We start from the raw sequence: 14,475 nt of genomic DNA on the forward strand, positions 1-14,475 counted from the left end.
ACAGGAACTTGAAGACCCAGACTTAATGATTTAGCAATAGCTTCTTTCCCTCCACTGGCAGATTTCTGAACAGTTCGGGAACACTACCTTATAATTCTTTTTTTTAAAAAACACTATTTAAATATTTTTGTAATTTATAGATTATGTCTGAAACAAATTTCACATTATGTCAGTGATAATAAATCTGATTGTGATTTGATTGTTAGCTATTTTCAACATTAACACCTCATTCTCCTGTAAATCCCCTGCCTAAGAAATCACTAAGTCCTTTAATACATCATGCCCTGTTCGTGCCAGCAATCTATCAGCTACCAGGGAAGGAAGGGACTTTTCAAGTGATGGCATTTTTACAGTCCTATGATAACCCTTTCATGATCTGTCAGCTGTAGGTCAGTTAAAGCAAATACCTCTAAATGTTTATACCTAAACCTCAGATTCTGATCATAGCAAAGCACCTGCCTACTGTAGCAGTAAATGTACTGCCACCTGGAACCTCCCAGAAACTGTGATAACTTGCTTCCTGACCACAGAGATCCTGATTCTAGAGACTACTGCGTGTGAAAATCCCAGGAGACAAGCAGGTTCTGAGATATTTAAAACGCCCTGCCTGGCACCAACAATCATTTCACAGTCACTTAGATCACATTTTCTCCTCATTCTGATATATGATCTGAACAACAACTGAACCTCTTGACCATGACTGCGTGCTCTAGGCACTGAATTGCTGCCATGTGATTGGCTGATTAGATATTTGCATTAATGAGGTATACCGAATATAGTGGTAACTGAATGTAGCTTTCTCAATCAGGCCCAATCTGAACAATGCTCAGCTTCAAATTATATACACAACGTTTGTACATTTTCTAACAGAGCTTCAGAGTCACAAACTGAATTCCATGCATTCTGGACTTCATCTATTCTTTCACATAGTCTAAAATCTATGGAGCATATGCATCTTAGCTTCTCTCTATCCTGCCACAAGCTTTTAAAATCATCTAACAACAATTTCTGGTTTTATCTAATCATTTCAACTCTTCTCAATTATTTCATTTATTGATTCTAGATTAGAAAAACAAGGATGTAATGCCGAGGCTTTATAAGGAACTGGTGAGGCCTCATTTGGAGAACTGTGAGCAGTACTGGGTCTTTACCTTTAAGAAAGGATGTGCTGACAATAGAGAAAGGTCAAACCTCTGGGCTTGTACTCACTAGAAGTTAGAAGAATGAGGGGGATCTCATTGAAAGTTGAACAGCTGAGGTTGAGTGAATGTAGGGAAAATGTTTCCTATAGTGGGGGGGGGGGTCTAGGACTAGAGGGTACAGCCTCAGAAAAGAGGGATAGAGTTGAAAAGAGGAATTTAGAATAGAGTTGAGGAAGAATTTCCTTAACCAGAGGATGGTGAATCTGTGGAATATATTGCAGAGGCTTAAAAACCCAAGGGCAGTACAAACCACCCAGTATTGTTCATACTGGGTGGTTCAAGATTAGCAACCAAAAGATAAGGCTATGTACAGCGAGTATGGAAGTCTCAAGTTCTGCAAAGATCTCAAACTGATGCTCTTCTGCCCCCCAAAAATCTATGCAAATGCTTGAAAAAGCACCACCACTTTCCTGCCTCACATACTGCTAATCAAGAGGAACTATTTTCTTAATACCTTGCTCAAACAGCTAAGATTTTAGTCCAGAAATGAAAAAATGCTACAGAGAATCAAGGATTCTGATGCTTAACATTACAAAAGACAAATAACATACCTGGGCTGAAACCACATGGTCCCCATAGTGCCTCATCACTTCTCCTGTGAGAACAAGGTTGAGCTGAGACAGATTTAGCAATGGTAACGTACCACCAAGTAACCGGAAACACAGATAACTGGATAAGAGAACACAGGAGATTACAAGGAGATATAATGAGATGAGTCCAATGAGGTTCACAAAAAATGAGTCCAGGATTGAATGGCTTGTCATGTGAAGAACGTTTGATGGCTCTGGGCCTGCATTCACTGGAATTCAGAAGAATGAAGGGACCTCATTGAAATCTATTGAATGGTAAAAGGCATTGATATGGAGAAGATGCTTTATTGATGGTGGAAGAGTCCAAGACCAGAGACACAACCTCAGAATAGAGGGATGGCCTTTTAGAAAGGAGATAAAGGAGATGAGGAGGAATTTCTTCAGCCAGGGAGTGGTGAACTGTGGAATTCTTTGCCACGGACGGCTGTGGAGGCCAAATTTTTAAGTATATTTAAGGCAGAGGTTGATAGATTCTTAATTGGTCAGGGCATGAAAGGATATGGAGAGAAGGCAGGAGATTGGGGCCGAGAGGAAAATTGGATCAGCCATGGTGAAGCACACTCAATGGGCCAAATGGCCTAGCTCTGCTCTTATACCGTATAGTCTTATGGTCTAATAAATCAAATTGGGACTGAAACAAGAAAATTTATTTTCCATAAAAATGGTCAAATGACAACTAATTGCCTGAAATTGCTTCCTGACCCCAAAATGGTAGTCTCAAGCCTGCCATTTTTTATATATTAGATAATAATTGATATTAGATGCATGTTTGACACAATAAAGTAGGATAGAAAGCTTCACTGCCATATCAGAGATGCCTGGTGATTCCCTCCCTCTTGGGGGAAAAACAGAACTTAATTTTTTTGTGACTTGGAAAGAGATAAGTGAAAGGACTAAATTTTATTACCACTTAATCAAAGTTCATATTTAATTGCTTATTTAATACTTTTAATCCTGAGCTGCATAATTAAGATTAGATTTTAACCTTCCTTAACCCCCAGCCCAACTACGTTGGGAGATTGAATTGTTGGGGATTTGTAGCTTTCTTTGTAAGTTAAATGAAGCTCAGTTCTTGTATTCTCCAAAATTATAGTAAGATTACATTTTAGCATGACTAAGTAAAGGAACAAGATTGTCACTGCTACTTGTAAATGCCCATTTATAAGAATAAACAAGTTTAAAATAGTTTAAAAATTCCACCCTATATGGCCTAAAACACTGAATTAAATGTTGGCCTTTGATACTGATGGAGATTAGGGCAAATTCCTTATATTTTCTTGAAAATAGTAGCACAAGATTTGATTCAGCTTGTCATCTGAAAGATGCCACCAAACCAGTAGTCACTCAACGTGGCACAGATCAGCCAGTATCTGTGCATCGTTCATGCAGCCTTCCTGATAACCTAAATGCTTTTTAGATATTAACCATCAAAGTTTAACAGCATTTCAGTAATCAATATCTAGATCCTCAATAGCAGAAAAAAACCTGATGGAGTAGTTGAAATTAGGTTGAAAAGTATTCCAATATTCAAAATCTGAACTGATGTCAGAAGGTTGTAGGGATGGTCATGGGGAGATGTAAGATCAAGGGAAATGAAACAAAGCTTTCAATTCAAGGTGCAGTCAGACTATCAGCTGGTGTTGCTCAATGAGCCTAAGACAATACACAAATATGAATGAATGCAAGTTGGGATGTAGGGACTAGAGCTCAAGTTTATGGTTGGAAAAAACAATACTGGCCTAATGGGAGCTGGAATAGGCAACCTCAGAGGAGAAAAATAACACCAATAAAGATTTCAGCAAAAAATTAACTACACCAAAGTAAAATAAAGCAAAAATCAGTGGTCGAGGTGATTAATGTATGATTTACTTGTGCTTTTATTTAAATTTATGATACTACAACTCATGAAGCTCGAATACAGTGCATTTTGCATCAACTGTATGTAGTCTGACAAAAGAGAATTTTTCTCCAGAACATTACACTAGACTATGGTTTGAAAAACTCATAATTTCTAACACTCCTTGAAGGAGCATTTACAGCCAAAAAACCCAAACCAATATACTGAAGGTACTGAATGTCTGACGTGTAAAATACTTCCAGAAATATTCAGCAGTTAGACAGCATCCTAAAAGAATACACAATGTGGAACATTTCTAATCAGTGGCCTTTCATCAGAGTTGGGAAAAAGTGCCACAAGAAAGAAGATGCAGAGGGGAGAGGGGAAAGAAAAAAACAGTAGGAAATGTGCCTGATAAGGTGGAAGGCACAGATTAAAAATTGGAAGGCATTTATAGTGCCATGAAAAAGATGGTAATAATTGAAATTATCTCACCATTCCCACTTTATAGCACGGACAATGCTTTGAAGTATTTAACTGCCTATGAACTGAAGAAATATTCTGAGTTCTCAGCAGATGCAAATATCCCTTTTGCAGCTGCAGACTAATGACTGGACATTGATGCTGTGATGTCATTGGTACATACCTGGTGGGCCCCGAATGGTCTTTGAGCAAGCCATTTTCCACTAGTTCCTTCCAAAATCTTTCAAAAGTGCCCTCGTGTAAGGCAACACGCACCAGATCCATGGCCAATGGCGGCAGAGTCTGATCCTTCCTCACAGACTTAGCAGCAAGTTTCAACAACTCAATTAACCTGCACCAAAAGGAAAGGCTGGTGTAATATATGGTAGAAATGCAAGCAGGCCTCATCATTATTGCCACCAATTTTGAGAAGCCTACTTTGTGCAGGGTGCTGACGCTTGGAGACTACCCAGATTTACTAGCAGGTATCAGCCCTGAGGGGTTGATATGGACAAAAAAAAAGAGGTGGTAGCATTGCTCTCCTGGGAGGAGTGCAAATTTAATTTTAAAAAAAACAGAGAAAAATAAACAACTGCAGATATGGGAAATCTGAATTGAAATTGAAAGTGCAGGAAATATTCAGGTCAGGCAGCATCTGTGCAAAGACAAACAGAATTAGTGTTCCAGGTCACTGACCTTCCATTAGTAACATGAACAGTTAGATCAAGCACTCCTTACTTTTATGGAAGATCTGATAAAGATGCTCAAAGCTATGTAAAAGTATAAGCAACTTCAAGAGGCTGACAGCTTGGTTACCAGGTGCACAAACTTAAGATAATTAGCAAAAGGCAAAGGGGCTGAGAATTCTATTGAAACAAAACTGCAAGTTATGAAGAACAAGAATGCATTCCAACTGAATGGAAAAATGATTCCATTGTAACTTCCAAAAAGGAAAATGATATGTATTCTTGAAAAGCAAATTCTGCATAACTACAGGAAGAGCAGTGCTGAGTTTTGCTATAAGGGCAGTGGTAATAATACAGAATCTGTGAGGAATGAAATCATGAAAAGCAGGGGAAAGACAACACAGGTGGGAGTGGTATCCAGACTCCCAATGTGTGACCTCTCAATAGGGCAGAATATATAGGAAAATATGTAGGGCATGGCTGAAGGAAAGTGCAATTGTCAGCTGAGATTTCAGTCTACATATCGATTCAGTCTACACCCTCAGACTGGCAAGTAGATTATAGAAAAATTTGTGAATGCATCAGAGACTGCTTCTTTGAACAGTATCTGGGAAATAGGATAGCTTAGATTTAGTTGGGAGTAATGAAGGATTAATAAGAAGTTCAAAAGCACCGTGCTAGAATTTCAGATGTAGTTTAAGGATGAACACCAGAGGATTGTAACTACTGTCTTGAATTTAAATAAAGACAATTATAAGAGTATGTAGACAGCATTGTCTATGGTACACTGGGGAAATAAGCCAAGAGACAGGTCAGATGAACAGTGACAGATAATCCAACAGCTTGTCCATAACACTCAGCAGAAATGTATCCCAATTAGAAAGAGAGACCCCATAGAGGCACAATCTGTAGTTAGCGAAGGAGGTCAAGGAAAAGGTTAAATTGAAAAGTAGGGTATATAAGATGTCAACGGCTTGTGCTTGGCCACAGAACTAGAAGGATTTTAAAATCTAGCAATGAAAGACTGAAAAAACTCAGGAAAAAGATTGCTTTTTCTTGAAAAAATATTAAATCACAAACTAAGTTTCTATGGAATTGTAAAAAGGATGTAGGTAGCTAAGGTTAATAAGCCGCCACATCATAAAGTGCTTTGGGAGTCAGTGGGGTCATGAAAGATGATAAATGATTACATCTGTTCCCATATCAGTCCCAAATCCCATTGAGTTTTTAAATATTAAACATTAAAATATATGACTTACTTGGGGATATTTCCAGATGACAAAATAGAAGAGGATCCAAGCAAAGTTTTCAGATTCTGAGGCTTCAGAACATTTGGGAAGCGTTGGAGAGCTACCAAGAGCAAATGCAACTGCGATGGGGTGCTGAGAGCAGACGACATGTCATCTTTTAAGGCTTCAAACAGAATCTTTTTAAAAACATCTTCTGGGGTCTGTGCCAAGGTAAAACATAATTATAAAAGAGAATATGAACTATCCTGCACTGAAATTTACTTCCACGTGATTGCCAACACTGCAGAATCTCAAAATATAAACTGCTTGATAGCTGCTCTCCATTACTTTTACTACATTAAATTTATACCAAGTCCTTGATAACGACAGGGTATGGACCCTGCTTTTATCATAGACATCCTTTTTATTCAATACCCCAAATAAATTGAAACACACAATATTCTAAAAACAGTAATATTCATTAATAAATGATAAAATATTTAAACACCCAAGAGGAAATGACATTAGTTAATGAACTATTTCTACTCAATTACTGTAAGTTACTAAGAGTGACAGATTTTTAGATCAGTCTCCAGTCCAATACCACAGCTTAAAAAGCTGTTGGTGGGAATCTGATCATCTTATTCATTTAGACTGATTCCTCAATACATATACATATCCATTTGAAAAAAAAAATTGGATTAGGCTTGGGTTGGCCACAGGATAACATGGCCAGAGTGTACTGTATAGCAATGAAATAGACCCAACTTGTTCACACAAACCCCCTCACCTAACTCATCCAATCACATCAGCATGACCTTTCAATTCTTCTAAACAACTTCTATCCATTTTACTCATTAGCACCTCCAAGCTATTTGTCTCAATTACTTTATGTTAGTCAGTCTCATATTAAACTCAAATTGCATTCTTATTGGACTTAATCGGCACACTTTCTCTCATGACATCTAATATTTGACAACTGATCTGTGGAAAACTCTACAATACCAGATCTCCCCAAAACATTATTTTGTTCTTAGTTCCATCCTACTGCTTACAATCTTTCCTGAAGGTCATCACCTCTTTTTTGGGACAATTACTGTAATTTTTCTTTATGCATTCTCTCCACTAGATATTATTCTGGCACAAGTGAAGAAAAAGCTATTTGAACCTGTAGCTATCACAAGCAGTTAAGGATTGGTCTTCATCAGAGTCCCATTTATGTTTATCCTAGAATAAGCTGAAATACAGGCACTGAGTTCTTGGTAAAGGGAGCAGAAGTCACTCATACTCGTGTTTGGTGCTTGAGAAGAGACCAGTTAGTTATCTCTGTACAAGCCATGTAACTACCATTGCTAATGTGTCTGTAGATTTCAGCTGCTCATTACATCAACTAAATGAGTCACAAGAAGATAAAGATTTGAAGATTAACTCTATTTGTCACATGAACATTGAAACAAGGTGATATTTCTATCAACTGTTATGTACTAGTGACACATGACAGTGGTGCCCTTGTATGTGACTGGGGTTGAAGCTGTACTGGACTTGAGGTGATGGTCTTGTGATGGTGGAATGACGTCATTTTCCCGCCAGTAGAGATCATGTGATGGGTTTTTTTTTACAGGTTATAAAAGGTAGACCCCACCCTGTGAGGGGCCGTTCGTGGCTGGATTTGCCAGGTTGACTTCATGCCACTGCGTGTTTGAAGTGATGACGCAGTTTAGTTGAAGGATGAAGTTTTTATTTAATGCCTAAAGTTTAAGAGGTCATTGCCAGCAGGTTCTTTATGATTCTGCTAGTTCGAGAAATTAGTGGAGAGTGAAGATTGGAAGTTGGAAGTTAAAGATCGAGGAGAATCGCTTTCTACGGTGAAACGGGGGCAACCTTTGTTTGATCCTTATTTGGAAGGATTTTGTTGACTATCTTCGTGTTAATCCCTAGGTTTAACTAGAAAGGATTGAAGGTAGTGGAGAAGGAAAGGTCAGTGCCTTTAAGCCGTTCTGTTTCGTAAATTCTTCGTGGGAAGTTCGACGTCGGGGATTGGAGCAAGCGAAGTGAAAGAAAATTTAAATCGTCCTATAAAGTCTCTCCTTTTAAATGGACTGTGAGCATATCGAACTTTTGGCAATACCACTTTTAAGAACTGTTTTTGGAATATCACTTTAAGAACTGTTTGGGCTGCCGCTCAGCAGCTGTTTCCGGTTACGGTAGTGTTTGTTTACTTTTGGGGGGTTTGTTTTCGGTGTTTAATAAACGTGTTGTTTGTTATAAGAAACCCTTGCCGAACTCATATATTTCTTGTTGCCTGAATACATAACACAACAAAGTCCAAGGATTATCCTGGAAGCAGCCTGCAAATGTCACCATGCTTCCAGCCCCAACACAGAACATCCACCATTTACTAATCTTAACTTGCACGTCTTTGGAATATGGGAAACCATGTCACTGGAGCAAATTCACGTGCTCGCAGGGAGAACATTCAAACTCCTTATAGACAGTAGTAGGAAATGAACACTGATTGTGATCACTGGCACTGTAAAGTGTTATGTTAACCACTAGGCTACCATGCCATCCATAACGCGATCACAATTCCAATTATGATACTATGCTATAACCCAGCTTAAAAATGGGTTTTATGCATGAAAACCAAGATGAACTAATGCCTCAAAATGTGGAGCAGCCACCAAAGAGAATATCTTGATGTCAGGACCAGAATTTTTACTTGAGTAAAGCCATGGTTTAATTCAGGTGTGGCACTTGTTCTACTTTCAAGGATAATCGCCAGGAGGAAGATGAGTGGGGAAGGATGAATGGACAAGGGAGTCATGTAGGGAACGATCCCTCCGAAAAGCAGAAAATTGGAGGGAGGGGGGGAAGCCAAAAGATATGGTTGGTGGTGGGATCCCGTTGGAGATGACAGAAGTTATAGAGAATTGGTCTTCTGGTTTCAGAGTCAGACTTGGTGCTAGACATGGAGACTGTGGGTGGCAGGTCAAGACAAGAGGAACCCTATCCCAGCAATTAAAATTCAGCATTTTAAAAATACATTCAACTAGTCTAATTCAAAGCCTTACCTCAGATAGAATGTCCACAATAGTTTTCCCTGGCAGATCCCGGAGGTGTTGCTTATATTGACTGAGACTTTGCAACAGTCGGACTGACTCCAAGAGAACATCAGGCTCCTAGCAACAATTTTGAATTAAACATGAAAACTCAAATATCCAAACTTAACATATCATTGCATTTCCATAAACAAAAGTAAAATCAGCCATTTAATCAGGCAGGTTAATATTGGATACTACTTCAAAATAGATATAGATAATTATAGACGTTTGAGAGTGATTTAGTAAAAGTATGCAAAACCAGTAAACATTTCAGAAACAGACAGGCAAGGTCACTTTGGAAAGACAACAGGTAAAAAACGTAGGTAAAGAACAGGTAAAGATTGTGGAGTGCAGTAAACGAGATCTGCTGGACTTCACAGAAGTCCTTGGAGGACAGTATAAGAGAAGGAGAAGAACTCATGAGGCTGTGATAATAATGTGAGATGACAAGTGACACCCGAGTATGCTGATTCAATTCAAGCAGAACCGAAGGAACTGAGAAACATAATGTGGAAAATGAACAAGCAAACTTCTACAGTGCAAACCACGGAAAAACACAGCCACTTTTCGCAGCATCTGCAAACACTAAAAAACAGAAAATCACACCTCCTACTTTTAAGTCTAAATCATTAATATATCTTATAAACTGCATCAGACCAAGGAAAATAAACTGTGTGGAATTTGGCTTGCTGTCAATACAATGTTAACAATTACTCTGCTTCCTTCCAGTGTAATCGGATTCAATTTTCCTTCCTCCTTGGGCTTTTACATTTTTTAAACATCAATTCAAGACTTCTGAAAAACCTTGCTGAAACATGTGAAATTGCATCAGAAGCAACGTCCTCACTGATCATGCCTGTTATCTCTTCAACAAAACCAAGCAAGATACACAGATACAACTTTCTGTTACCTTTGATTAATCAGCATCTTTCAAAGCAAAATCCCTTGGAAAAGATTTGTCATCTGCCTACTACTGAAGATGCTTACTTTATTGACTAGCTCCATCATTAAACAACACATTGACAGCTTCCAAAACCTCTGGCAGATCTTTTCAAGGAGGACTGAAATAATACAAGGTTTAAACCACTGTCCTCAGAGCTTCTGCATTTCTCTCTTTTAACAGTCTGGCATACATTTCATCCTGGTGGGGCAAGTCATTTTTTTTTAAAAAAAGATGCTAACCTCTTTCATACTTCCATTTTTAATGATTGGGGGAAGTATTGTTCTAAACTGTCCCCGAAGGGTCTTGGCCCAAAACTTTGACTATCTATTCATTTCCATACATACTGCCTGACCCTGTAAGTTCCTCCACATTTTATGTGTGTTGCTTTGGACTTCCAGTATCTGCAGACTTTCTCACATTTATGATCTGCGATATTGCTCTTTTTTCAAGAGGATCCAAAATATTCATCAACAACCAAGGCTAAATTCTGCATATCCTAAGTCCGAAAGCCTAAATAAATGCCACAATACACAGGTTACCTTTTTCGTCTCTAAATGACTCTATTCTTTCCCTAGTTATCTTTTGTTCTTGAACAATATTTTAATTTTACTTATCAAAATCTTTTCATCCCTTCACTTTGTTTTCCTAGTTTCTTTTTTTAATTTCACACTTCTATACTTCACGGTCTTCCAAGCTGTCTGCTATCTCAAGCTCTCAGCATTTGACATAACTTCAAGCATTTACTTCTTGAATCAACCTGTACAACCTTAATCACATGTTTAGCTCCACTACGACCACTACACAACACGCTTTTTTCTGTTCTAATTCTGTTTGTCCTGTAAAAACTGTATAATTTATGTTTAAAATATGTTTTTCTTGTGAATACTGCTTTTCTGATGCAATGTGCCAGTGACGCTGCTGCAGGTAAGCTTTTCATTGCTCTCATGCACACACGTGACAATAAACTCTACTTTTGACATTTTCACTCCTTTTAACTTTAAAGTAACTTATGAATCAAAGATTCAAAGTACATTTATTATCAAAGTATATACACAGAATACAACTCTGAGATTCGTCCTCCCCCAGGTAGCCTCGAAACATCATTGCACCCATCCCTAGAAAAACATCACCCAATGTGCAAAAAAAAAGAACAAATTGCGCAAACAGCAAAAGCAGGCGAACAACATAAAAACAAGAGTACTCAGTTTAGTTCCCTGCAGGCCACAGAGCCAATCTTCGCTGAAACACTCCAGTCCACTTCACTTGCCCTGATCAAACATTCAAAAACAGCAAAAAAAAATGGCAACTAGAATCCAGAAACACATGCAACAGGAATCTCAAAATCCCACAAAATGAATCCACGTCTCGCCTATCAATCCTTGCAACATGGATCCCAAGACTCTTGCACTTTCCTTGGCTAGCAGCTAGCAAGAGGGAGTAAGACCGGCCAAATGCAGGCAGATGGTGCTGAACACCCACTCGTCCTCCATTCTTGCTCTTGTTGACTTCAACCTTGCTCGACACCTCAATCAGACAGAAGCAATGCAGTCGATCATGGGCTCGTGCCCTATCTCCAGTCTGCACACTCTACCACAAACTTCACCGAACTCCTTCGGCGATAGCAAAGCATGAGATTGGTCAATCAGCCCAAAAACACACCATCAAGCTGTCCATAATCCACACAGTTTAGCAGTAGAATCATATTTGACAGGAGTAGTAATAAAAGTAGTTGATTCGTGCATTATCTGCATGATATCCTGTTGTTCACTGGTGCCATCTTTAGAACAATATAGAAGAGTCTTTGGCAGTCCTCCCCTTTCTCTACATAGGTACACTTACCCTATACTGTACTTAAGTCGCATACTTAAATGTCCGGTTAATTTAACCACTGATTTGCCAACAGAGAGTGTTTTTTCTTCCACTTTTGCTAAATGGCTTCCATTTCAGAACACTGGCCTAACTCCACTTGCAAGCTTCCTCCTCTAACACACTTGCTCTCTTCCATAACCATAAATCTTACTGAATTACATTACCTATTACAAAATATTTTCTCACTGCCATTCTTACAACCCAATCAACGTTGTTTCCCACAGCTATATACAGAATAATTGTAGCCTTTCCTCTGCACCCTACCCGACCTCCTTGATGGGCTTGCTACATGCTGCTTACAACATTTCTCCTGATTGCAACGTGAATTCTGTGCCTTCTACACCTTTACAGACTAATGGAATCCAATTAATTGGTAAGTGATCCCTTCCATTATTAATGTCCTAATTTTTTTCTACTTCTTAACTTTTCCTATAATTTGCTCAACTACCTCCCTCAGATAGCTACTCAGAGGACTACATCAACTTCCAAGAAAGTGACATTCCCTTCCTGGAGTTCCGGTTTAAGATGGCGCTGGTGAAACACAGCACTTCCATCTGGTGGCTAACAAAACAAGGAAGACAACTAAATACTTTCTTAATTACATTTTTTTTCCTGGCAAATGATCATCACAAACAATAGTCTGTAACTTCCCTTTGGACTTGAAGGCAATTTGATGTGGCAGAACCAAAGCACGGTGAGGTGGTGGGCCCATCGCCAAGAGTGAGGAAAACCCAAGATTTGATCAATTTAAGTTCCGCGCTGATCCAGAGAGGTCAGTTACAGGCCAAATCAAGCTGGCAAGTTCTGGCCACCAGAGCGTATCAAATGGCTTTTTAGAGCAGTTTGTTGTTGAGCCATCTATTAGGGGATCAGCTAAACTGGATTGGGTGTTATGTAATAAACTTTAGGTGATTAGGGAGCTTAAGGTAAAAGAACCAATGTTCACAATATGGGGTCCTGGCCCCAGAGCGTGTCATGGTGCAAGAACCCGATGTTTGGACATCAATTTAGGCACTGGGTCGAATTGAAAAGGTCAAGGTGTCAGGGCACCGAGGTGAGGAATGGACTGGTTCAGCTCACTGCTGAACAAAGGGTCTTGGATTCTCTCAGCGGACTTCAGTTTAGAACGCCATTTGCTTGCAGTTACTGGTTATTGTGTTCTTTTTCTCTGTACATTGGATGTTTAGCAGTCTTCTTTATTCTTTTTGAGTTTCTTTATTTCACGGCTGCCTGTTAGGAGATGAATCTCAAGGTTGTATACTGTATACATACATTGATAAATGTACTTTGAACTTTGTTCTTTCCTGACAATTCTTATACCATTCTCTGCACTCTTTCAACCTTATTAGTATCCTTCCTGTAATTTCAGTGACCCTTTATTCGGTTATCCTTTATCAAGACCACACCAAGGAAAAACAGATCTCTATCTTCACACACAAAACAGTTAGCTTTGATTTTTTCAAGAGGCATTTGGAGAGTCTGCAGTTACCTTTAATAATCTTCCAGATTGTGAAAGTGCCAAGACACCAAAGAAGTTTCCAAATGCAGCATTTCTGATGAGTTTCTAAAATAAGAAAACACACACTGAGTTAATGCAACGGTGTGATAGCTGGTTGTGTGGTTTAGGGTTATTCGTATTGTCTACCAGTGATAGGAAATGATTGAGGAAAATGATTCTTCTGTGCAAATGTGCTAGACCTGCATTGAGAACTTTAGAGGATCTGACCCAACATGAACTGTTCTCTTGATGTGGCAAAGAAGATTGAATGAGGATTCTTTAAATGTTATGGTTACAAAAGTTCATTACCATTTGCGGTTGGTGCAAGAACTAGGGGACACAAATCTAAAGTAGTGATCAAGAGATACAGGGTGGGCACAGGTAAAAGCTGTTTTATATATCGAACACAGCAAGCAGTAATAACTCAGGAATTCATTGCCTGCAAGTCTAGTTGAGACAGAATTAATGAATTTCAAAGGGCAATTGGACAGACAAGAGGGAGAATAATTTACAGGGCTGTGTGTGAAGGAAACAGATTGCTCTACAAGAAGCTGGCTCAGACTCAACATCAAAGGCTTCCCTCTGCAATACAACACTTTTGAGTGGAATAAACAGTACACCATTCATGGCATGCAAAATCAGCAAGATTAACAAACTATCCTACAGCATATCACATTGTTTTAGACCATCAGAAGAACCCAAGAAGATTCTAATCAGCAGCATGGCTTCCCACCTTTCCTGGCCTGAAAACCTAGTGATAATTCACTAATCAGGAACAAGAGCAAGCAGATCACTTTTACTTCTTACTCACAGAAAGAACAAATCATCTTAAACCACCCCTTTCTCCTGCTATTACAACCAAATTAGAAAATTCAAAACAGCAACAGGGAGAATGATTACAGATTTAAACCTCAACCCAACCACATGATGGCTCAGCGGTTCCACAGCTACCCAACCAGTAATCCAGAAATCCCAGCTTGGTTGACAATAATTCAGAAAGGGAATGTATGACGTAATCACTTGTGAAGTGATTACTTTATTCCTATCTAAACATTCAA

General features: G+C 38.9%; 1 protein-coding gene across 1 annotated transcript in view; it reads right to left on the reverse strand.

Annotated features, from left to right (window-relative positions):
- mybbp1a (MYB binding protein (P160) 1a) overlaps nt 1-14,475 on the reverse strand; it is a 118,515-nt gene that overhangs the window by 74,866 nt on the left and 29,174 nt on the right. Inside the window, exons 4-8 of the mRNA XM_059972957.1 lie at nt 13,409-13,483; nt 9,078-9,185; nt 6,037-6,227; nt 4,276-4,443; nt 1,754-1,871 (exon numbers count right to left, since the gene is read on the reverse strand). Of these exons, the coding sequence (XP_059828940.1) occupies nt 1,754-1,871; nt 4,276-4,443; nt 6,037-6,227; nt 9,078-9,185; nt 13,409-13,483 (660 nt within the window). The remainder of the gene's footprint in view (nt 1-1,753; nt 1,872-4,275; nt 4,444-6,036; nt 6,228-9,077; nt 9,186-13,408; nt 13,484-14,475) is intronic.

Source organism: Hypanus sabinus, chromosome 6 (genome assembly GCF_030144855.1).
Source record: "Hypanus sabinus isolate sHypSab1 chromosome 6, sHypSab1.hap1, whole genome shotgun sequence".
NCBI lineage: Eukaryota > Metazoa > Chordata > Chondrichthyes > Myliobatiformes > Dasyatidae > Hypanus > Hypanus sabinus.